The 24,864-nt window shown below is 44.8% G+C and overlaps 1 protein-coding gene across 2 annotated transcripts in view; it reads left to right on the forward strand.

The window, feature by feature from the left end:
• The window catches only part of FANCB (FA complementation group B), a 494,704-nt gene that overhangs the window by 375,539 nt on the left and 94,301 nt on the right, over positions 1–24,864 (forward strand). For both annotated transcript variants that reach the window (XM_069637068.1, XM_069637067.1), the window contains one exon: positions 14,840–15,083. In XM_069637068.1, the coding sequence (XP_069493169.1) occupies positions 14,840–15,083 (244 nt within the window). The remainder of the gene's footprint in view (positions 1–14,839; positions 15,084–24,864) is intronic.

A 24,864-nucleotide genomic window follows, 5' to 3' on the forward strand; every position in this document is an offset into this window, starting at 1 on the left:
AGGGCGGGTTTGCAAATCACTGTGCTGAGATCAGGGGATGCAAACTTTTATCGTGGAATGTGGCTGGGGTGAATTGATTGTTGGCTGATCTCGACTGGTGGGCATTCATTAGAGAGCATCAGGTTGTGGCAAGGATATCAGTCTTTTTGTGTGGCAGTGTCTAAGGGGCTGCGGGCAGACCTAGCGGTGGGCTCTTGGTTTGGGTGGGTGTGGCCTTGGGCTGGAAGGTGGAGGTTGTGGATTCTGGTTCGCATAATCTCCAAATATTTAAGATACGGACAGGCAAGGATGATGTGATTTGCCTATGCAATCTATATAATAGATTCTCACAGCTATTGAAGACCATGATCCAACTACAGATCACTGTTGAAGGGTTGAGCCTGTCTTCACTATTCCACCACTGCACCATTGTGTTAGGTGATTTCAATCTGCATTTGGAACCACATGATGACCTTATTGGCCTGTGTGACGACCAAGACGAGGCCTGGGATATCCCACTGCTTGTCGCTCCTGTCCCCTGTCGGGTGCACCGTTTGTCTTTAGAATCAGTGTGCACCCTGTTTAGATTATATCTGAGGGCCTGTAATGGACATTTTGTTAATGACCAGCCAGCGGGAAAAATATTTAAGGGGGCTAATTAATGGTAGCTCCCTGATCGACTATATTTTAATCTCAGGGAATGACAGGAAGAGGATCGTGGATTTCGCGATCTGCAAAAGACCAGAGAGCGACCATAGTTCCTTTAGTAGCAAAAATAAAGGGATATAGTAGGGGGGGGGACTAAAGCATATTTAGTTGTTCAGCTGTCAGTTCCAACTGGCCAAGAACGAAAAAGGGTCAGATGGGCCAATTTGATGGAAAGAGTCCTGAAACTATCTATGCATGCCTCCATTCTGGATAACATTACCATACTTTGTGGAAAAAACACAAGTGATAATTTGGTAATGTATTTAATTTGAACACCTTATAGGGGATTTAGCTCCTCTGGTGTCCCAGCCTGCTTGTAATACAAAAGGAGACTTCTTGTCGAAGGTGGGTTGGTATGATGTTGTCTGCCATAGAGCAAAAAAAGAGATTGTGGCTTGTTTTAACGAGCTTTAAGGTCAAAATATAAAGAGATAACTGGGTTGAAAAAGAGAATTTGCACAAGAGCAATGGGACAAGTTGTATGGCGCCCTGTGATCCAGGGATGCCTGTTGTATTTGGAAATTGGTCAGCGAGAAGAACTTGATTGGGGACAATGAACCGCAATGTAATATTGGCCAGATGGAATGGCGCACCCATTTTTCCAACCTCTACCAACATGAAATCCAACCTGCCCCTAGTTCGGTAGTTTATACACCACTAATTCCAGCTACTTTTATTTGTACTATTGAAGATGGGGAGGTTGCCCTTAACAACTTGACAAACCTTAAAGCAACCGGCCCTGATCTGATCCCAATAGACCTTTTTGATGATGAGGTGTGGATATGGGCCCCAGTTCTGTGTAAACTATTCAATGCTACCTTGCGTACTTGCGTACTGGTGAGATCCCAGCCTCTTGGCGCAGAGCAACAATAGTAACCCATTTATAAAAAGGGTGGCAGAGCGTGGACTCACTGGCTCTCTGTGGCATCTCTTGGTCTGTTTGTAACTACCAGATGACAGCTGTTGGATTCTCTCCCCTTCGCTTTGCTCATCTTTCGGTTTCCACGTCCTCCGTGGCCCTGGCTGGGCTTCTCCTCTCGGCTCTCCTTTAAACTTCTCTTTGCGGGTTTCCACCGGTCAACTGTGCTTGCTTCTTGCGTTCCCGCATGGAATCTTCTTCGTGACATCCTCTGCTGCTCACTGTATGAGCCGGTTGGCTCCAACATTCTCTTTTTGGTTCTTCGGCGACACGTAGAGCTGAGGTCTGCTCCCAACCCATCCGTAATGGGCGCTATTTCTTCCAAATGTGTTCCTGCTATGCTTTCTTTTGATATAGAGCCTTTCTCCATCATCTCCCTTTTAACCCTTTTTGTTACCTCCTCTTCCTCCAGACAGACATCTCAATCATCTTTTGAAACAATAATTTGGTCAATACTCAGAACACATTTGCTTTCCCCATCTTCATCCTGAGAATTTACTTCATTGTGTGCCACCAAATATGATATAACATCAGCAGGTATATTCTTTTTTGTAGGAACGTACTTCACATCAAATGCATATTAGTAGAGCGTTATCATCCATTTCCTTATTCTTGAGGAAACTCTATCCAGTGGTGGTTCCTTGGGGATTGGGGACAGAATGCCGGATGGCGAGACATGCTACCCCCCTCTCCTAATATATAATCACCCTCCCTTTCCTTAGCCTTCATGGGTTATGTTCACTCATGCCTTATTTCTCCTTATAAATGCCAACCAAGTACTGAGAAGAGGAAGATGCAACTAGGAGCAATGCGCACTTCTATGACCAACACCACTCTAGTACTGAGACCAAGAACATAGATGTAAGCATAGGCAGTACTGAAGGTCAGACATGTCACATTAATTGGACTCATTATAGCCAGGCAATTCCAGTTAACAACTAACACCTGAGACCCCCTAATAGTGCTCTGGTGTATATGATATGGCATTTATAACGCGCCTATACACAAGTGTTTCAAGGCGCAATGAGGCAAGGGGGGGAAACAAAGGGAGGACAGACAACGATCCTACTAGGGCAAGTGTCATTCAGATCGCGCAAGTGCATGGGAAGGGTGGAAAAGGAAAAGTGCGCAGGGGAAGGGAGAGGGGAAAGTGCAGTACATGGGAAAAAGTGGAATAAATAAGAAAATAAATAAACGGCCAGCTGGTGGCAAGTGCAAGGAAGGAAGGAGAGGCAGCTATGTGAGTAGAGAAGGAGAACTGTTGTGTTGGGAGAAGACTGGAAAGTTGAAACATCAGCAACTATTCCCGGGAAATCTGAAAGAGTGACTTTGCCGGACCGAGCGCCTTCCCAAGGCAGGCAGCAGCCACTGCTGTACAGCAGAGGAATGAGAAAAGCCCGGGTGCAGCTGGAGCTGCGGAGCCTGCCAGGATCAGCGGTGACGGGGATCGTGGGCAGAGCACAGCAGAAAAGCTGGCGTCTGTGAGGAGACATTCCTGGCGAACTGGCGGTCTGCTCCGGAGATGACAAGCGGGAACAGTGGAAGCCGCCGTAAGGCGCTGTGAAGAACCGGTAAGTGTCCGAGGACACTGGTGGAATGTGAGCACTCCGAAGAGACGGCAAATAAGCAACAAGTCCATAAGCACAAATGAGTGCGAATTCTATTGAATGGACAACTAAATGCAAATGGCATTTTGAATGAAAGTACATCATATTGAATACCAAACTAAATGACAACAAATTATATTTAGTATCATATGAATACTTGGAAGTAAAATTGACAAATTGTGAATGACAAATTGTTTGCCAACAAGTAAACACATACTTAATTATTCGAATTATAGCAAGTGGCAAATTGAACAAATACTATTTGAAAGTAATTACAAATGTGAAGAAGATTTGTGATTTTATGGCAAAACAAAGACTGGTGCAGAAAAGCGTTACACTGGCCAAAAGGAAAGCCAAAAGTGGAAAACCTGCAGCCCAGTGCAGAAATGTGTTGGAGGGGCTAAACAAATCCAAGCAGAGACCTATGGTTGTGCGACCTGTATTGGGTGGACTGTGCAGTCTGACAACTGCTCCTAGACCAGGGAGCTCTCTATTATAAAGATCACAATATTCCTGAAGCAACCCAAGTGGAAGCATAGGGTTCCTGGTTGTGTGACCTCTAATGGGTGGACCATGTGGTCTGATAACTGCGTCTAGACCAGGGAACCTTAAATGATGACCAGCAAAGAACAGTGCAAGTAACCCACTAAAAGTTGTGAACTACTTGATAAGGCAAGCCACAAAGCAGATCAAGTGAACCTGTTGTTTTCCTACATTGAACATTGAACAAATGACTTTAGAATAAGTACCACATAATAATCTTGGGGAAGGGAACCCTGAGATTCGAAAGAACTGAGAAGCTTTATCTTGCGGAAGGGAAACCTCAAGATCTTCTTTTTGTGTGAACTGTATCATATTGAACTTGGGGAACCTGGGGAAGGGAACCTCAAGGCCTGGCTGGACATTGGTGAAACAAACAGCTATTGTAACTATATTGAGCCTGAAGTTGAAGCTGAGAGCAGCTGAGACTTTACTTTTGAACACTATTTTGGTTATGAAGAATCCCATACTTTGTTTATTTCTAGATGTGAGGGCAAGCATAGGTTTTTGGACACAGATAGAACTTTGATTTGGACTTATAAACATAGACTTTCCTTAGTTTTCTTTAGGCAGGATAAATCCTTACCTTAGTTATAGGGTAGGTTAGGCCTTATACCATCATAACATTTTAATAAATGTCTTTGAAACTTGAATTCTGTTGTCTGTGTCATCTCTTGACACCATGCCTGTCTCACACTGTGCATTCCAAGAGATTTCTTTCTCTCCAACCCGTAGTTTCCAGCACACAGTTGCAGCATAGTGCTCAAATGTTTCTTCCAGCGCATCCATGGTACAGTGGGGTCTCCAGGAGCTGGAAGAAATTTCATAGGAAAAGATATGTTCTGCAACATGATGGTGGTTTGGCTGGGACACCTTCTCTTCTGTCTCTAGCACCTTCTATGCTTGCTGCTGATGATGGCACTTGCCCACTCTCCCTTTTTTTATATGGCTTTGTAGACTTTATTTTATTTGCAACTTTTTTATGTGCTTTTGCTGTCCGCCCTCTTTAATTTATTTAATTTTTTCTTTTTTTTTTAAAGTCAAACCCTTTTGGGATACAGTTATCTTCTTACCTTTCCCTCTTTTTTGTGTAAGGTCAGAGCAGTCTACAGAACACTCACAGCACCGTCCTTTTTTGCTGAAGGTTGCCAGGCGACGGTGACAGTGAACAGTGTCTTTTTCACACCCTCGGGTAACAGCAATGCACAGGCCCACAGCACGCCCCTTACCGGGCTCGCAGCATTTCGGGTGAAGAGTCCTCTGGAGCCGGGCACAACTGCTCTTGGTAATGCTGGGATGACGCGTGGGGCTGCACAGTTAACTTTCCTGTTCTGTTCGGTCCGCAGCGGCCGTAGACTGTGTCCTCAGGAAGTTTATGGGGTGAAGTTAGGCCTGGGAGCCGGAGGGGTGCCTTGTTGCCACAACTGAAGCATCTGCGACACTGCTATTCAGTATTGAAAAGAGGTATCTATTTAACATTTAAGTCCAGTACTGTAAAAAAGCCACCAGCAAAACACAATCTGAGCATTCTCTCAACCGTCTCCTTTCTCTGAACATTCTCCCCCTCCATATTCTCTCCCTCAGTTCTGATTTCAATCCCTTCGCTCTTAACCAATGCTGCTAGCATACTACAGTATTCTTGCTATGAAATCAGATAACACCTTCCCTCTCGGTCTATTTTTTATAAGCAAAATGGTCTTCGAAAAAAATATCTTATTTCTAGTTCTGTACAAACAAAAGAGGGCATTTTTGTGGGAACATAATTTAGACCATTTTCAAGTATTAGTATGTGGGTTTTTACTTAAAGGCTGTTCTGATAAGTTGAAAATTGGCATTTTTATTTTATGTACAATTTCAGATGCATTCATTGGGGGTACCTTTGGTGTCTCTTCCGTCATCCGTCTCTTTGAGTCTTTCCTTGCATGCTCATCTGTTCTTCCTGGAAATCTGAAGAGGGTCCTGGTTTGTTGTCTGAGGAAACACTTTTGGTACTGTCTGAGGATGTGACGCATGTTTTTCCTTTTCTTTAATTAACTAATTGGTTTCCTTTCCTATAGTTTTGATAGGTGTGTGTGTGTGTGTGTGTGTGTGTGTGTGTGTGTGTGTTGTATGTTGTGTGTTGTGAGTTCTGAGTTCCATAGGAAACCCTAAAACATGAATTGCCAGTAACTTTTAACTAGTTTGACGGATTTGGCTGACATTTTACAAACAACATTGTAGTCACGGGCCACCCCAGATGGGAAGTTATGGGAAAGATCTGTTCAAAAATAGAAAAGTTATTAAGAACGTAAAAAATGCTGTTTTTGCCTTGTCACCATTCATTTTCCCACAGAGAAAAGGTCAAATTGTTTCTGAAGCGCACAGCCAACACCGCTGGACAGTATTGGACTAGGTACGAAATAACTTGGGTACGAAGTATTGACTCCATTTCCGGGAGGGTTCTGGGGTTATTGCGTCCAGTATTGTTTAAAATATTTGATGGAAAAGAGGGTGCCAAAATTATAGCTATATTTCCAATGTTGCATGGCAGCAGAGAGGCTGACAGACTTTTCAGAAATGAAAACGCTGCAGTTTTTCCCCAAAATTCTATTGCTTATGGATTTGGATGAAATTCTCAAAACTAAGAGTTTGTCAAGACCCATACAGTGCACTTTTTGGGAACAAAACGTAAATTAAAAAGTTATTAAAAAAACAAAACATTGCAGTTACAGTTTTTAGCCCATTCATTTTACCTTGGAGAAAAAGTGCAGTTTTTGAAGAGCTGTAGCGCGAACACCACATTGCAGATTAAGACCAAGTAAGAAACAACTTGGGCACAAAGGATTGACTTAAATTTCATGATTGGTTTGGGGTAAATCCATAGAGTAGTTTTTAAAATATTTGACAGAGAAGGAGGTGCCGGCCCCCTGCTGCTTAAAACCTTCATATCGGCCTTGGTGCTTTTTACAGCAGAGAGGCTGAGCGAGGCTAATAACATTGGACTTGCTGGATGGATCTGGATGACATTTTCCAAACGAACAGGTTGTCAAGAGCCCCACTAAACTGGGAATCTTGTGAACAATTCGTTAGAAAATCAAAAAGTTATTAAGAAGACATAAAAACGCTGTTTTCAGCGTACTCACATTTATTTTTACACAGAACAAGTGTAGTTTTTGAACAGCCATAGCGTGAAACCCACTTGGCAGATTTGGACAAAATAAATTTGGACACAAAGTATTGACTTAATTTCCTTGACTGGTTTGGGGTAAATCCATCCACTAGTTTTTAAAATATTCAACTGAACGGATGCCCCCCTGTGCCTTAAAGTCTTTATATCGGTCTTGATGCTTTGCAGCACAAAGGCTGAGGGAGGCTAATAATCTTGGACTTGCTGGATGGATTTGGAGGACGTTTTCTAAATCAAGGGTTTGTCGAGGCCCCCTGCCCCTCCACCGGAAAGTTTTGGAACAATTCGTCAAAAAATGAGAACGTTATTAAGAAAAGATAAAAACGCAGTTTTCAACCAGCTCCCATTTGTTTTTGCATAGAGGAAAAAATATTTTTTGAACAGCTGTTGCCGTGAAAACCGCTTGGAAGATTTGGCCCAAATAAGAAACAATTTGGGCACAACACGTTGACTTAATTTCCTTGACTAGTTTTGGGTAAATCTATCCAGAAGTTTTCTTAAAATATTTGACAGAGAATGGGATGCCCCATGCTCCTTCAAACCTTGATATCATTCTTGGTGCTTTGCAGCAGAGAAGCAATACGATTTTTGGGAGGGGTCTGGGGTTATTCCATTCAGTAGTTGTTAAAATATTTGACGGATAAGGGGGTTTCCACCTCTGCTTTTCAGAAATGAAAAAGCTGCCATTTTGTGTGCTTGATGCAAGAGATAACCTCGGTTATATTGGGTATAACTCGGGTTAGCCGAAAACAAAAAGTGCAAAAAATGCCATTTGGATGAGGAAAAAAGATGAAATGGCACCAGGCTAGAGGTGAGGAGTGGGAAAGAGAACACCATGTGAAATTGGGGAGTTGGGTGTGTGGCTGGGTGCCAAGTTCAAAGCTCCTACATTTTTGCATTACCAGGGTTATATGGCTGGATAACCGCAGTTATGATTGAAAACTAGATTGGGAATGAAAGTGCGTCAGGTGAAAAGATGAGTGTTGGGGGGAATGGGAGAGAGCCAGGTAGGGAACAAGAACTTAAGAGGAGTTGGGTGGGAGCATGGCACGAGGAGGGGGGGTCACTTGGTGAGTGCCTGGGAGGGCAGGCAAGAGTTTTGGATTGTGCATGCTTTTGACGGATAACCGCAGTTATTTGTGTACGTTTACGGATAACTGTAGTTATCTGTGCTACATTGATAACCACGGTTATGAGTGAAATGTTTTTTTCTTTTTATTAAAGAGAGAGGGGAATTTTACAGCTACAGTGAGGTGGGTGGTAATGGGTGTGGCTGAAGGCTATGGCTACTCGACTACTATGGTATATCTATAGTCCAATCATCGATTTTCTGGAGGAGTTCAGTTATATGCTGATTGCTTTCATGTTAAATAGCACCTGAGTATCCTCTGTGTATAATTGGAAAGATTCTGAGAAGGGTTTGATAACCACTGCTTGAGGTTTTAAATAGCGATGGGGATAAGATGGAGCTCTGTGGGACACCACACTTTAAGGGGAAAATTGTCGAGTTAGTCATCTAGGTGCAATTGTCAAGGTAGTTGGTGATGAACATCAAGGCAGTACCATCTATTCCCATCTGAACTTTTAATTTATGTATTATTGTCTGATGATTGACTGTATTGTAGGCAGCTGATAGATCAAGGAGTGCTGGGGCTGATGGTGCATTGTTGTCAGTGCCTTCAGAATCTCCTCTCATGAAAAGGGGACTTGTTTCTGTACTGCTGTTTTGAGCAAAAGCCAACTTAGTTTTCATGAAGTAGAAGGAATGTCAGATATGTGTCTGTAGTTTTCGAGGTTTTTCTGGGTCTGAATTCTCCTTTTTTAGGAGGGCTATTATGGTGAGAACCTTTAGTGATGTAGGGAATCTTGCCTGCTATTAGTGATGTATTGCAAGATTCGGTCAGTGGTTCCACCTAGTTAGATATATTTTGTTCAGCTGAGGCATATAGTTTCTTAGTAATTGAAAGGGTGCAGAAAAATGACTCTGACACAAAGGTGGCATATTTGTGGCTATATGCGTTTATTAGTAAAAGTAAAGCAAGAGAAAACCTATCTTTCCCTATTTCTAAGAGGGGTCTCCCCGCCTCAACTAAAGATCTAAGGTGGCTGCCAGGATGTCTGTTAAAGTGAAAGTGTCCACCGTCCTTTGTCAAGAAAATCCTACTTCTGGCCCTTAGACTACAAACTAATAAACAACAAAGCTCTGTGCTGATCCCAGGAGAATGCCTCCCTTCTCTTGGGTTAATGTCCAAGTTCCACCCAATGTGTCCTTGGTAGGCCAGAAGAATGGCTCCCTTCTCCTGGCGTTCAGTCATAAACAACCTGGCGGAATGACCACCTTCCCCAGGTCACAAAGTTCCAAAATAACTGTTACTTCAGAAGCCAGGAGAATGCCTCCTTTCCCCTGGCATTTGGTCTCTGTCTCAAATTAGCCCGGGAATGACTCCCTTCCCCGGGCTTGTTGGACCTTCCTCTCCGTCCACGTTACCAGGAGAATGACTCCCTTCTCCTGGTAGTTATGATATAGTCTCCTACAACCAGGGAGAATGACTGTCTTTCTCTTCATTAGGTTTCACACTTACAACACCCAACTCTTGAGTGTTGTGAGGGTCCTCAACCCTCGTTTCTCTTCTTCTTTGGCTCTGCCCATTGTGTTCCCTTCCCTGCCAAGTACTGCCACGAGGAAGATGACTCGTATCACTCTCTTGGGTTAGGTCCTCAACCCTGGTTTCTCTTCCCCACTCTCTATGTCGCCTTGGCTGTCTCGCTTACCAAGTACTGACACAAGGAAGATGGTACTGCTCAAAATCCTGGTACAGGGTTTGTGCCTACCGTGCCTTTTGGCGCCTACCGGTCCCACGCTTCTCTCATTACCTTGTCTGCACCCGTGATGTGTGGCCGGTTCTTCCTGGGGTCCTTCTCCTGCTCTGAGTGTTGTGCGGGCTTCTCTGCGTCCCGGTTCATTTGCCGTGCAGATCTCCTGCCCGGCCCTTGGAGTGATGGTATGGACACTGCTTCCTGTGTTTGCATCACCGTCTGCCAGCTTCCTGGTACCATCTGGATGCCATCGGGTAAAGTAGTACTGTTGTCTTCTTGACTCTGGCAGTGGAGTGCTTTTGGCTCCTTCCTGGCCTTCTCTGTGTCTCCTTCGTGCTTCCCGGTCTCACGTCCTGGTTACAGGAAGCCCTTCTTTGGTCATTATCACGTAAGTGGGACCATGCCCCTGCGGAAGTCTATAGCGCAGCAGTTCCTTCTTAGCATGGTTCTTAATTTCTTTGTCCCACCTCGTCCTATTTCTGGAATTAGTAGTGTTACTGATGCTCTTCTTCGTCTCAGTACTTTCCAGAACTTTGAGATAGTCTACTTTACAACAACACATAGACCTAGTCTCTACAAAGAGATTAGCAGAGGAAGAAGAGGCTCAAATGGGTGTGATGTTCCTATAAGGGCTAGAGATTAGATGGTCGTCCTTCTCCCGGGGGCTGGGGGGTCCCTCCCCATGAGATCCTCCCTCATTATACCACCCCCAGGGGGCCTATCGGGTAGCAGCCTCACCTCCCTGGCCTCATGGGAAGGGGTTCACCCTCGGGGAGAAGTGACGACATGTAGTGAATCATCACATAATGTTAATCAGCGCTTGAATTCTAATGGAGTTGAATTCCATAAATGCAGTCGGATGGCCCTGGTTATTGGAGGCTGCTCCATCAGATGGGTGTGGTGATCGATGTTGGCTCGAATTTTATGATTTACAGCCTAAATGGCCCCACTGAGGGTGTTCTCCAGTTCCTCTGAGGGCTTGCATTGATTACTAGCTTGTTCTGGGTGAGTAGGTTCATTGTATATTTTAATTTTGAAAATGGCTTTAGTTTTACATTGTGCAGAAGAGATATGGTTTTCACAGAGTATCTTTTTATTTCTTACATCGGTCTTGTGGTAGTCCCTGCTATGGTGACTTTGATTTCATCCATGCTCTAGATTGTGGTTTGTCCTTTTAAGGAAGGCCAGTTCATCATCAAACCATTTGATGTTTATTTCGGTTATGTTTTTTAAATTCTTTTTAGTTTCTTAGGTGCTATCATATCCAGTGGTTAGTGGTTTGTATGTTTATCTTTTCTATTAAGAGGGAGGGTTTGATGCAGCATTATTGTTCTTCTTGGGTGTTGTGGAATTTTCATAATTTTGTTTGCTGTCTTAGTACATCTGTCTGATAAGGATATGGTGTTTTATGTTGTCCTTTTTGCTTAGGCAATGCATGTAATGGTTGTGGATCTCACATTCACTTAGTAGCAGTTTGTGATCCGTCCATGACAATTCCACGTTGTCTAGGTTATGATACTAAGAGAACGGCTGGGTTTGAAACCCAGAACATTTATGTTTCGAGTTAATAGTTTGGAATTTAGATTATCTGGTTGTTTAAACCATAGGTTAATATCCGCAATTACAAGGATTTTATTTGAGATGGCTTGTGTACTAGCCAGTAAACTGAACATTCCTGGGAAAAGGATGGATTGGTGCCTGGAGGGCAATAGACTTCATTATCTCTCTTGGAGCTGTTATTGTTGAAGTAGTATCGTCACACCTCTTGTTCAAAACGGAGACAGAGGTGTGTTCCACTTGGAATATCCTTAGGCTCTCCGGGTATCTGCGAATGTTAGGGACACTCATCATCCTCCTTTTATTATTTCTATTTGAGTCAATGATTTTATAGCACTGAAGTGTCAATCACTATTTGGTAATTGTCAATGAACCATGGTTCTCAAATTCCTAGTAAGTCCACATTGAACTCTATGCATTGGTCTACAATGTTTGCGGTTATTATAGCTGTTTTGCTGCTCACTGTGCCTTTTTTTAGAGATACGATTTCTGATTTCTTGGGGCAGAGAGAGATTCTGGTTATGTAGGGGTTTAAGCCAGTAGCTGAAATAGCGTCATGTGTAATAGGTAATGGTACGCTGACATTTCCGGTGTTCGGAATCGTAGTAGCCTTTCTGCGGTTATGTAAATTCCTGCATGGAGCAGTGTTTTCGGGGATTACTTGGATTGTGGGCATTGGTTGATTTCCCGTATTTGTTAGGTGTAAGATGCTTTGAAGTTTAAAGATACATCGAAGAGTCTTGTCCTTAGGTCATCTGATACATTTGGGAACCCTGTCATGAAGTGCAACTAATGTCTGTTTTTTTACTCTGCAACATAATAGTTCCATTAATGCATGTGTCTATGGTCAATTAGTTGTTTATGTGCGGTGGGGTGGTTGTGTCCCAGTGTAGCCCTGCGTTTAAAGTGGTTTCATGCAATTAATTGAAAAAGGTTTTTAGGATTATCTGCAAGGGATATTGGTGATTCTTAAAAATGTCAGTGCAACATTTTTGTTATTATGACCCGATAATAGTCAGCGTAAGTGGAGTCTACGTTTTTTTGGGGGCTGTTATTTTTCATTTCATGCATTCCATTTTCAGAGGTGGGAAGTTTACGTATGTGCTGCTCATAAGGTATTGCAGTGATTTTTATTCTTTTTAACAAATACTTTTTCCGAATATGATTTGGGCAGAGTGAGGATGGCTGCCAGCGATAACATATTGCCTTAATGGTCAGATTACGTTTTTTTTAAAGCATATCAGATGCAGATTTGCAACACCTGGAGCAATTCAAGACCTTAAAAGCCAGGTTCACTTTTTTAAATGCAGATCTGATGTAGATCAGATGCACCAGCAATAGTAAACAACCTTGGGGCGAGGGGATGGGGGAGGGTATAGAATGGGTATAGAATTTCTTTTTTTTTAATACAGGTCTGATGCAATATAAATGCACATGCAATAATGCTGGGCATTAGGGGCCCGATTCATTTTGTTTACATGCAGTTCATTTGCAATATAAATCTAGGCAATAATACAGGGCGTTAGAGGCCTAATTTTTGTAATGCAGGTCAGGTGAAATATTAATTGACAAGCATACAGGGCCTTAGAGGCCAGATTCACTTTTATAAATTCAGGTGAGATGCAGATTAAATGTACAAGATCTTAGGGGCCAGAAGCAGTTTTTTTTAAAACAAATGCCAGATGCATTATAAATGTACAGGCAACAATACAGGGCTTTAGGGGACATATTATTTTTTTGTAATGCAGGTCGGAAGCGGAACTCAGATGCAAATTAAACATACCAGGAATAATAGGACCTTAGCGCATGATGTAATTTTAACATTTTTAAATGCACGCAAAAATATAGAAATCTCCTTGACTACATACTAAGATACAACATATTGGTGTCAATTTTAAATAGTCAAGAAACACAGGTCAGAATATATTATTTATTTAAGCGAACCAGGCATTATTGAGGCTTAGACCTATGTCAGGCACGTGTAATCAGAAGAAAGCAAACCAGTCTGTAATGGTTGGAAAGAAACAGATTGCAGTGTTTGGTGATTCTAACTCCCTATGCATTTCAGTTTAACTGTGTGGTCCGATGACGGTGGGCAAGGTTGTGCTTAAGGGTTTACCACGTTCTAACAGGGCCAAACAGAACCTGCCCTTGTTTGTACAGCCCTCTGTGTGGACTCAATGTAATGGAGGCCTCTGGACAGAAATTCATTGAATGGACACAAAGGCTGAAAGGGCAGAATAGGGAGATGCCTTCTTCCAAAATAACCACTTGTGGCATAGGCCAGGCAAATTAGTGGTCCCAATGCTGGTATCTTCTTCACCTGAGCTCTAGCAGGAAGCAAGCTCGGGTTGTTTCTGCTGGCTTTCCTTGAACAATTAGGAGTTCTTTCCTTCTCGGGGCAAGACTTGTAAAAAAACGTATCTGCAGTCCTCCAATTGCATGGGCTGGAAGTACCAATTGGGAGCTGCCTGCTTCCAATATGGCCACTTGGGGACAAATGTTTGGCAAAATGGTGGTCAAAATGCTGGGATCTCCTTCAGCTCAGCTCCATCAGGGAACAAGCCAGGGTTTTTGCGTTGACTTCAAAGGAACAAATAAGAGCTTCTTCCCAGGGCAAAGCTGGAAAAAACAGATCTGCACTCTTGCAATCACATGGCCTATAAACACCGATTCGGGAGCTGCCTGCTTCCAAAATGGCAGCTGAGTGACACATGCCAGGCAAAATGATGGTCCAAATGCTAGGATCTTCTTCAGGTCAGGTCAGACCAGCTCCAGCAGAGAGTGAGCATGGATGAGGCTGCTGGCTTCAAGGGAACAATGAGGAGCTTCCAATATCTGCTGTCACGTGATTACTAGACGTGCTTGCATATTTACATCAAATTATTTGCAGTTTGTGAACAAATCACAATCCTAGTTTTTGAAAGAGAGCAAAACCCAGCCTCATCAGAATATTTATTGATAAATATATTTATGAGTTGGGGGTTTAATTATTTATTGTGGGTGGAGGTTGCGGATTTTGAATTGGGTTTTATTGCGTCACTGTTCTTTTATGATTGTTGTATGCAAATTTGATTTTACTGTTTGACTTTTGAAGGTGTAAAGAATATGTAACAAAACCAGATGTGTGTGGCCTGGGACCTGTTACTGTAATGCCTAGGTCCATTCCAGCTGTTGGTCAGTTTCTTGGCTTGGACTGCATTGCACCCGAGAGGACGTGGAAGTCCACACCCTAAATACTTTAGGGTGTGGTCTTCCATTTAATGTATGCATAACATTTTCTTTTACATATACATACAATTATGTTCTTGTACAGCAAAGCCTTTTTATGTACTTGTGTCTTCTTTTACTCTGCCAAAAAAATGTGTAGGCTCCTAGAGAGAGAGCTAACTTGCCCAAATAACCTGCTAATTTGCCCTGAATCTTATTTTGAAGTAGTTTGCCTTGACCATGTTTATTGAAATGGGGACTTAGAGTTGGTTGTGTGTTCCATGGAATCAGCCTACCCATTGTCAATATTCTCACACTCTTGCCACTGTTTTTCAGCCGGTAGCCAGATGGACGATTTGTTGGCATTCCGAGCTGCCTTCCACAGATTTGCCTTTCAAGTACAGTCTCCTGACTGCACTCTGACGCCAGTGAAAACCTGGCTGTTGGAGCGCATGAAGTGCACACAGCTCAAGCAATGTCCCGAGTACCTGCTCTACACAGGAACAGGCGATCTTAAGAGTGTTCTCTTTAAATGGAGGCTGGGAAGGCCAACAGATGGAACACTGACTGTTTATTGCAGGTAAGAGGTATCGGATTACTACCCCTTTAAGATAAAACCAGGTCTATACTTTCAAGTGATGTCCATAGGACTGATAGTGAGATTTCTGTGTTGCCTCTGGAGAATGAAGCAATTCAGCACTCGCAAAACATTACAATTTCCTAAGGAAATTGTGGAAGAAAATACATGAAGATTTTTAAGAATTCATTTTAGTCATTAAACTGTGCATCCTTAGTGATTATGAAATTATGTTGCTCCATTTAACACCAGGCATCAGTATAAAATACGTTATGCCAGATTCCTGCTGTTTCTAAGCGCTGTAATAATTGCTGTTATTAGTACCAATTGTAAGAGTACTGAGTGTATTGAGTTTGGAAGGAGGAAGGGCCGATGTTAGAACTTTGCATTTGTTCTCCTCTCCTTATACTTTACTGGTGCAACCATACATTAGAGTGTGGAATATTTATTAAAACTGGGAACACATTTTCCATGCAGTTCTAGTGCAGCACATCTTCAGCCACAGTTTGTAGCATGTGCAAAATGTTGTACACTCAGCCCTTTATCATGCTGAGGTTGATAAACGAAGTGCTGCTCAATTGGGTAGTATCAGTAGCTATTAGTACAAACAGCGCTTAGAATCGAGAGGAATCCAACATAAAGCGCCATGTAAAAACTGGTACTATTCTATATCACTAATGGAGTAGAGATTTGTATTCTGCATTTCAGATGCAAAATGGTTTAAAAAACAGTCTGTAAGAAACAAAGTAAAAAGCCCAAATTGGGCCGTTAGGATAGCTCAGATGCAACGCGTTTGTCTTGGAAGCAAGACAATGCAGAGCAACACTGGCTCGAATCCCGGTCCCGCGCTTAGAGACTCCCTGGGAATTAAGTGCGTGATAAAAGATTAATTAATAAAATAAAGTTCACTTTGATTTATTAAATGAAGCACCAGATGTGTTCTAAATTTGGCATGCATTCAGTAAGACAGTTGCTTACAACATTGATTTCAGCCTCTGCCGATGTTAGAAGTTGGCATGTGTTCTCCTCTCCTTGTACTTTACCCACCAGTTATAACGTTTCTAAACTAAATCTGGCAACATTAGGGAAGCCGGTCGGGCTGCCCTGAAATAAAATGCTTCGGTATGGCGGTATTAATAAATGAATGCACTTGTACATTTTGACCTTTCCTGACAAAAACACCCCACTAAGGTTTCTGATGTTCAGGTTGAATCATTGAAATTTATAACACAATGGGTGCTATCGATGGGTAAAACTAGAGCAGCAAGAACTTGTTGCTTGTGCAAATGTCTGGAAACTGAAACACTGAAACCTTTGTTCATTATGTAGTGCGACCAAACAGTTGAGAATATAATTGTTTTCAAGATTTGAATATAAGAAAAAAATATTGGAACAGATGTGTTTTAGAGTTGAAGGTTTTTAGGTAATCAAATCTCTTTAAAATGTGTGGTATTGAAGTTTTCTAAGAAAATAGCTCTTTTTAGTTTAGGCTATTAGAGGGTGCTTTAGCGCCGCCTATGAGTCGAAACGATTGCATTGGAGTGCATATAGGAGAGAGATGGCATATGAAGAGGGTCACACAGCTTGTGGATGTTATTTGGTTATTTACCCACCCATTGACGGCCCATGGCCATACTAATCAATATGGCCATTCCAACCCACTACCTTCCCCTCCACGCCCTAAACACATCCTTGGGGGATCTCTTCAAACTCCCACTGTCAAGCAATAATATCAATTTTTAGCCAGACAGTGTTTGTTCTAAGCAGTCTGCTGAGAGTTAATGGCTTAATTGCAGCTGTAAAAGGCTACTGGTGTAATACATATGTCTCGACCAACAGTGACTTCAGCCACTTGATTTATAATTCTTCCATGGACTGAAGTCCTGTTAAAAACAAGCAATGACAAAGCCAGCATTTTTGGCTAAAGATATGTACACATTTGCAGGGTACCGTTATCTATATGCCCAGGTAATCACTACATTTTCCAGCTGTTGCGATGTTATGGCTAGGTAGTACCATTATATCAGTCCACACCGAAAAGCCCAAGCTGTTAACCTTGCAGATGCTTGTTTTTTATTGGTACATAATTCATTTATTATGTCAAGATGATAGATTTCTTTATGTTTGTAATGGTCTTTGTCACATTTGTCATGTTTTGTTTGTCAGAAGGATACGTAATGTTTAATTTAAACCAGAAGCATAATAAAACAAAAAATAAATAACATATGTTTGTAATAAAATCGCATCCTAAAGCTGAGCAATAGAATTACTACTCTGAGTAAATCCCTATTCACCTATGTGTTACTGGCTTGTGATTGAATGGTTTTATTAACGGCACACAGCAATGTATCATGGGTTGTTTTGGTCTCATTTGTCATTTTTGTATGTAATGTCAAGCTTTAACCAACTCAGTTTGTAGCTTCTTTGGAATGAAAACACCCAAAAAAAGACCTAGGTAAAAAAGACAGAATCTCAAAAGACCGAATTTGGTATGCCCAATTTGACCACATATATTTGTGGGGGGAGGTGTGGGTGGGGGTAAAGTTAAAAAATGTCAGGGTCTCCCCCGCATATATATGCGGTCAAAGGGGGAGAAAAAAATGGGTCTTTTGAGATTCGTTTTCTTTTTTCTGGTCATATCACAATCAAACCCTTGGAATTCTTATCTCATCGAAGTGCCAGAGAAGAGATGTTGTGGCGTTGAGTGTTTGCCAGGACCCCAGATTTAGTGTCTTACAGCACTTTTCTTTGGAGACCTGAGGCACCATGCTATTTGGTTCTCAAGTGCCTAGAAACCTTGTGACATAGTCTGGTTGCTGTATGCCCAGTTGCTCAGATGGGAATAGGATTCATGGAGCCATCAGTGCCGTGGAAGATGGCTTTCGGAGGGGCATGGGAGCAGTGGAGCGACTAGAAGGCCAACAGTCATTGTGAAGCACTATGCCAGAAGGTTACTGGAAGGTCTGGGCATTGGCACAGCAGGTGTTGGTACTATTTAATTGTTAGTCAAGCACTTCATTTTTTGAAGCAAAGTGCTTATGATTACTGAGGTTTCCCCACGCTCACATATATGTTTGGAGGCTTTCCAAGTCTGTAAAGAAATGCGGGGGAAGAATTTGGAGTTTTAGCTTTGAAAGACATGACTGGAGATACTGCCATCATGATATGCCACTTCTGGGCCATGGTCAGACGCTGCTTGAGACAACGGTTGACAAGAGATTTGCCCTTACAAAATTCTGCATTCTGAAAACCCACTAGGTGGATCTACCGTTTAATCTAGCATGTAAATGTGCACTATTTGCTGTAGAGCAACTTTGAGGAGAAAAGATCACTTTTGTCACTGGACCCAAGCCCCTGCTTCAGGCTGGCTTGGTTCACTCCTGTCTATGCCTGCCGTTGATCTTGGTCTTGCTTTAAAATTCTTGTAAGGACGCATTGATGATTTTCAAGCATTTGTTAGCATCCTCCAGACGGGGGTGAACATTTCAAGTTGCAAGCCACAGGGCAGGCATGAAAAATCACCATCCTCTTCAATTCTCCACATGTACGCAGCAAACAATTTCTTACACGCTGTGAGGAGCCAGGAATGAGACTAAGACACAGAGCGGTTATATTTTTGGCTATAGACTTTTATTTCAAACAAAAAGGGTTGGAAAATGCCTCACTGTCCCTACTCTGAGGTATTTTTCCTAAACCAAAAAGAAGGGTCTGTCCGATGTCAAGATGTCCAAAGCAAAATATCCTCTGTCCAAAGTTCTATTCTGGCCCTCACATTCTAAAAATAATTTCTTGGGTCAAAAGGATAATGTCTTGGCCTTGTAAAGTGTACAAAAATGTTTGAGTTCAAAAGGAAAGAGGTCATTCTAAAGCAAACCTTTCCCAATTGGATGACTTTCACAGATCCATGGGATTGTTTCCTTCCCCAGGTTTTCCTCTTATAGATGTCCAATCTCTTAAGGGTAGGAGCCTTCCTTAGACTTCTCTGTTCAGCAAATATGGTTTGTATGTTAAACAACTTGGCTGTTAGTCTTAATTTTGTAGGATACCTTTTGTATTCCCTTGCCATGTTTCTTCTCCTCATTAATGTAATTTCAGCAAAGTCTTTGGCTATACCTGATGTATCCTCATATCAGGACTTCCTCATGTGCCCTACTTTGCACACTTGCCAACTTGCCTTTGCCTGGTAAACTCTCCTGCCAGCGCTTTCTCACATGCTTCACTTGACACACTTGCAAACTTGAATCTGCCTGGTATGCTCTCCTGCCAGGGCTTTCTGATGTGCTTCACTTTACTCACTTGCAAACTTGTATCTGCCTGGTATACTCTCCTTCCAGGGCTTTCTCATGTAGCTTCACTTGACACACTTCCAAACCTGACAATATCTTGTATTCATTCCATCATTTATCTTTTGGAAATATCAAGTCTCACATTCTATTTTATATGCTTAATTTATTCTTATTTGCCTTCAGTGGGGTTCCTGAAGTGCCCCGGCATCCCAGCTTCCTTCTTGTGTACTCTCTGGTTCTCTGCAAAGTGCTTCGGTTCTCCCGCGGTAAGCATGCAGCGGCTCTTCGACATCCGGTTCCTTCTCCCCATGTTCGCCGACCTCACTTTGTGGCTTCCGCGTCCCTCACAGCCCAAGTTTCCCTGCTAGGCACTTCTCTCTGTTTGAGCGGTGTGGCTGCTGCTATCCGATACCCGCAAACGCCTGGAAGTCTTCCTTCCTCTTCTTTCAACTTGTCCTCGCCGGCGTCAGGCTCCTGTAATCTTTTTTCCTTGTCCTTCTCTGTGAGCCGCTTGGCTCCACAGTCTTCCCAGCAGCACAGTGGACCTTATTCAGTACCGAGAGGACGAGATACTACCAGTCAGCTTCTCCCTCCTATCAGCTGATTCTGTGTTTTAAATGACCCGGCACCAATTATGCGCTTGCAACCACTAAAGTGCAACTTGTGCTTCTGGTTTTTATCGATTTTCATTACTCCACTCAGCTTTCTTGTTGCAGTGCTTTTAAATTCATGAAAAGGGAAGCCAGTTCTTGGTGACTTATAGACAGGTGATGGGAAGGTATTCTTCCATGGGTGGGTGAAGGGAGTTATGACACTATGCCAAGAAGGCATGATGAATGGAGTGGGTATCTCTCAAAGGAAAAGAGGGATACCATGTCTTGTCCAATGATGTAGTACCTCTCCCCTGAGGGTTGCCTCCCTCCATGTGATCCTCCCTCATATAGCCTCCCCCAGGGTCAGGGTCAGGTAGTGGCTGCCGTTCCTTGGCCACATGGGGAGAGGTCACCGGTGGGAAAGGAGTGATGACACCATCTGATTAATCACAACGTCAAGAGTCACTTCTCACACGCTAATGGCTAGTAGCGAGTTTTGAATATTTCAAAGCCTGCTGTAGATTGTAATGGCCTGTGTTGGCTTCCAGTTGGATAAACTACCCTATTAACTTAAATTGTGTAATCCCCTTTTTTTTCTCCAGCAGAAGTGCAACACACTTTTGCTGATTTTAATTTAAATAGTTTGACTATATCTGCTTTCCAGGATGTTATATGTCTTGTTTTGAGCCTTCCGGGCTGTTTCAGAGCCATTTTTAAACCTTTTTAGCTCGTTTTGAGACTTCTGTTGTGTTTTGGAGCCGTTTCTTCAGCTTGGTAATAGTTTTACTCATAATGCGCATTTACGGTTGTTTCATAGCCATGTTTCGGGCCCCAAAGGTTTCTACTCAATTCCCACCAACAAAATCTCCTATGTGCCTCTATTTCCGCAGACATATACTACAGATCTCTCCATCAAATAGGAGGGGCTAGAGATGGCGCCCTGGCCTAGTACCTCTCCCTAAAGGTTCCACAGAAAGCAAGCCTTTGGTAATATTGATAGTCCAAAAAAGGATTGGTGTGTAGAAGCCAACCATGATTGCCATGACTCTTGATTTATAGAAATACAGAAATACGAGGTTTCGAGGGGATTGCGTCCTCCGACGTATTCCATATCTATGACAGTACTCACCACAGCTGTGCTGCTTCAGAAAATCTTTCGGCGTCTGCGTCTTGCGTCGATGACATCGATACGCCGCCCTCGAGGACCTCCTCCGACAGCCGACGTCACTGGATGTTATAAGTAGGACGCACGACACCCGTAGCCTCCGTTCCGTTTTTTCCGCGAACGTGTTTGCTTCTGGAATCTCGGCGCGCCTCGACTCTTTGGAGTTTGTTTCTCGGTTCTTCAAACCTGTTTGGTGTTTGTGAAATATTTCTTCGTGGAGATGTCTACCTCGTCTTCCACACCGCGTCCGGGCTTTAAGAAGTGCGGGGACTGTGTGTCCAAGATGTTGGTGATGGACACGCACGACGCCTGCCTCTGGTGCCTCCGGGAGGCCCATGACACGGATGACTGTGTCGACTGCCAGTCGCTCACGTCCAAAGCCTGGTGGGAGCGCAAGAAGAAGTTGTCGGTAGGTAAGGTGTCCAAGCCCCGGAAGTCTAGGTCTACGGGGCTTTGGATGGACGATTCGAGGGGCGACTCTCCGTGTCGTTGTCGGAAGTCCAGTGGGTCTCGCTCGTTTGAGGCATTCCTGGAAGAGCCGGCATCGGTCGCCTTCCCCGTCCTCTTCCGAGGACTCCGCCCATCGGCGGGTCGCTTATCCCACCAAGCATGCGACACCGGAGGAATGGGCTTCCTTCGGGAAGAAAATGTTAGCGATTCTCGAATCACAGGGCACCGGTCCGTCCGCACCTCCGAGTGGGGTCGGTCGTGATCGGTCGAGAGACACCGCTTTTATTTATGCCTTCGGGCTCGGGTGGTCGGCACGATTCACGGGAGAAGTCCCGCTCGGACAAGGGGAATCGTTCTCGTCATGCCCATTCCAGGACCCGGTCCTCGATGCGCTCGAGACCGCGTGTACCTGTGAAGTCTTCGAAGAAGACATCGACGCCTGTGGCGTCGAGGTCGTCAACGGACTCTCTCGAGGCTCCACCTCCGAGGAAGTCGTTGACGCCGTCGGCGCCCAGGATGTCAAGGGACACGCTCGTGGCTCCGCCTTCGAGGCCTGTGTCGAAGCCGTTGATGCTGTCAACGCTGCGTCTGTCATCGATGCCGATTCTCTCGACGCCAGCGCCAATTCACTCGAGGCCTTCGCCTTTCGAGGCTGTGTCGATGGGGATACCCCGAGGCTTGGTGGAACCCCCTAGAAAGGCTCTGGCCAAGGTCAAGCCTAGCTTTGGTTCAAGTTCTGTGTCTTCTTACCGCCATCTGGAGTTTATTTCAGAGGTGGATGAGGGCTCTGATGATGGCATGGTGCCTGACACGGTGCCAGATGAGATTCTCTCGGGCCATAGCCAGTTTGAGGACCTGAGGCAGTCCTTGCATGATGCTAGTGGGCTGGACACCTCTCCGGAGGTGGAGTTTTGTAGGCCGGAGCCTGGTACTCATGCCGACTCCTCGTACCGGCGCCTTATGTCTAGGGTCACTGAGTACTTGGATTGGTCTGCTCCTCCAGGGGAGTTTGTTCAGGATGACCTTACGGATATCCTCGACATTGGTCCACCAACTGACCCGGTACTGCCGTTTCATATGGCTCTACAGAGGAGGGTGGCAGCGGTTTGAACTGCTCCGGAGAGTCTCCCGGCAGTGTGCAAGTCTTTGCCGCGAAAATACCGCCCAGCCAGTAGTGACCCCTGCTACTTGTCCAAGCACCCTACTCCAGAGAGTTTGGTGGTGCAGGCGGCTACGGCCCCGGCAAAGCAGGCGTCGTACCCTACCATCCCTCCTGATAGGTTCGACAAGCGTTTTGACGGCTGGGCGAAGAAAGTGTTTTCTGCAGGGGGTATGGCGCTTCAGGCGGCCAACTCCATATGTGCCTTGTCTCGTTTCACTGTGTTTCCTTGGTGGCTGAACATATTGCCGAAGGGAACGAATGGGATGGTTTCCTTGCCATGGTTCACGATGGCAAGGATGCCATGTGTGTGGCCGTTCAGTCGGGTTTGGACATGGCAGATTGCGTCAGCCGGTCCATGGCGGCGAGCACCGTGATACGCAGGTTTGCGTGGTTGCGGAAGTCGGGGTTTGCTCCTGATGTGCAGGCCCGGCTCCTCAACATGCCCTTTGACGGGGAACATCTTTTTGGTAGCAAGGCTGACGAGAGCCTTGAGAGGTTGCAGACCACAAAAGCTGCAGCAAAGTCGTTGGGCGCTGCAGTTCGACAACCTCCGCCTTTTCGTCCTAGGGGACAGCAATGAAGGGGAGGTTCCTTTCGTTATTACTCATCCTTTGGTAAAGCGAGAGGAGCTGCCAGTCAAAGGGGCCACCGTAGGAGTGCCAGAGGTGGAAAACAAGGTACTTGAGGTTCCAAGGCCGCTCGGGCTGTTGCCTCTTTGCCCTCAGGCAACGCTTCAGCTCAGTCATGAGGCCATGTCCCATGGTTCGCCGGTTGGGGGAAGGCTGGCACAGCATCTTGTGAAGTGGCTGCCATTACTTCAGATGTGTGGGTTCTGGAGATCATAACCCACGGCTACTGTCTTCCTTTCCGGCAGAGGCCTCAAGACAATCCACCAGGGAATCTCTCTTTGAAGAGTCCGGATCTGCTCCTTGCGCAGGAAATTCAATCCCTGCTGGAGAAAGGCACCATAGAACTGGTGCCTGTAGCAGAGAGGAACAAGGGATGGTATTCCCCTTATTTTTTGATTTCCAAGAAAGACGGGGGGGATTGAGACCCATCATGGACTTGCACGGCTTGAACAAACTCCTCAGGCAGGACAAGATCAAGATGGTTACTCTCTCTCAAGTCCTCCAGGCCCTTCAACTTCAGGAATGGTTGGTGTCTCTCGACCTCAAGGATGCTTATTTTCATGTGCCGATCCATCCAAAGCACAGGAAGTACCTGAGGTTCGCGGTTGGTGACTCGCACTTTCAGTTTCGGGTCATGCCGTTCGGATTGACCTCCGCCCGAGGGTCTTCACCAAGCTCATGGTAGTGGTGGCAGCGCACCTCAGGAAAGGGGGGGATTCACGTCTACCCCTACCTGGATGATTGGTTGATCAGGCCGCGCTCTTCTGAGCAAGTCCTGGATCATCTGTCGGTCACCTGCCACTCCCTACACAAGCTGGGCTTCACCCTCAACTTCAAGAAGTCCCATTTGACACCAACTCAGAGGCTCCAGTACATCGGAGCAGTGCTCGACACGTCCCTGGGGCAGTGTTTTCCTCCCCAGGTGAGGGCTTATCACATTCAGCAGATGGTGCACAAGTTTCAACTTGCCCAGACTTTCCCAGCGTTCGAGTTCTTGAGACTGCTCGGCCTCATGGCATCCTGCATTCTTCTGTTGCCAGAGGCCAGGTTGCGGATGAGATCTTTGCAATGGGCACTCAAGCTCCAGTGGTCTCAGTCCTCCGGCAGGATGTCGGACCCTGTTCAGGTGCCGTCTTCGGTCGCCCAGGACCTTCTGTGGTGGGCCGACATTTTGGCTGCCCTGGCTGGAGGTGACGGACGCATCCCTCACGGGATGGGGAGCTCATGCCAACGAGTTGACAGTCAGCGGTCGTTGGTCTCCGTCGGAGTCCAGACTCCATATCAATCTGTTGGAGCTGAGGGCTGTCAGGCTAGCCTTGAAGGCTTTTCGGCCGACTGTGCGTGGAAAGAATGTCCTGATCCTGACGGACAACAAGGTGGCCATGCACTACCTCAACAAAAAGGGGGGGCAGGGTCACTTCCTCTGTGCAGGGAGGCGATGCAGCTCTGGTTCTGGGCAATCCAGCAGGAAGTTTCGATCTCGGCAGTTCATCTGGCAG

Source organism: Ambystoma mexicanum, chromosome 7p (assembly GCF_040938575.1).
Source record: "Ambystoma mexicanum isolate Mex_15411 chromosome 7p, UKY_AmexF1_1, whole genome shotgun sequence".
Taxonomy (NCBI): Eukaryota; Metazoa; Chordata; class Amphibia; order Caudata; family Ambystomatidae; genus Ambystoma; species Ambystoma mexicanum.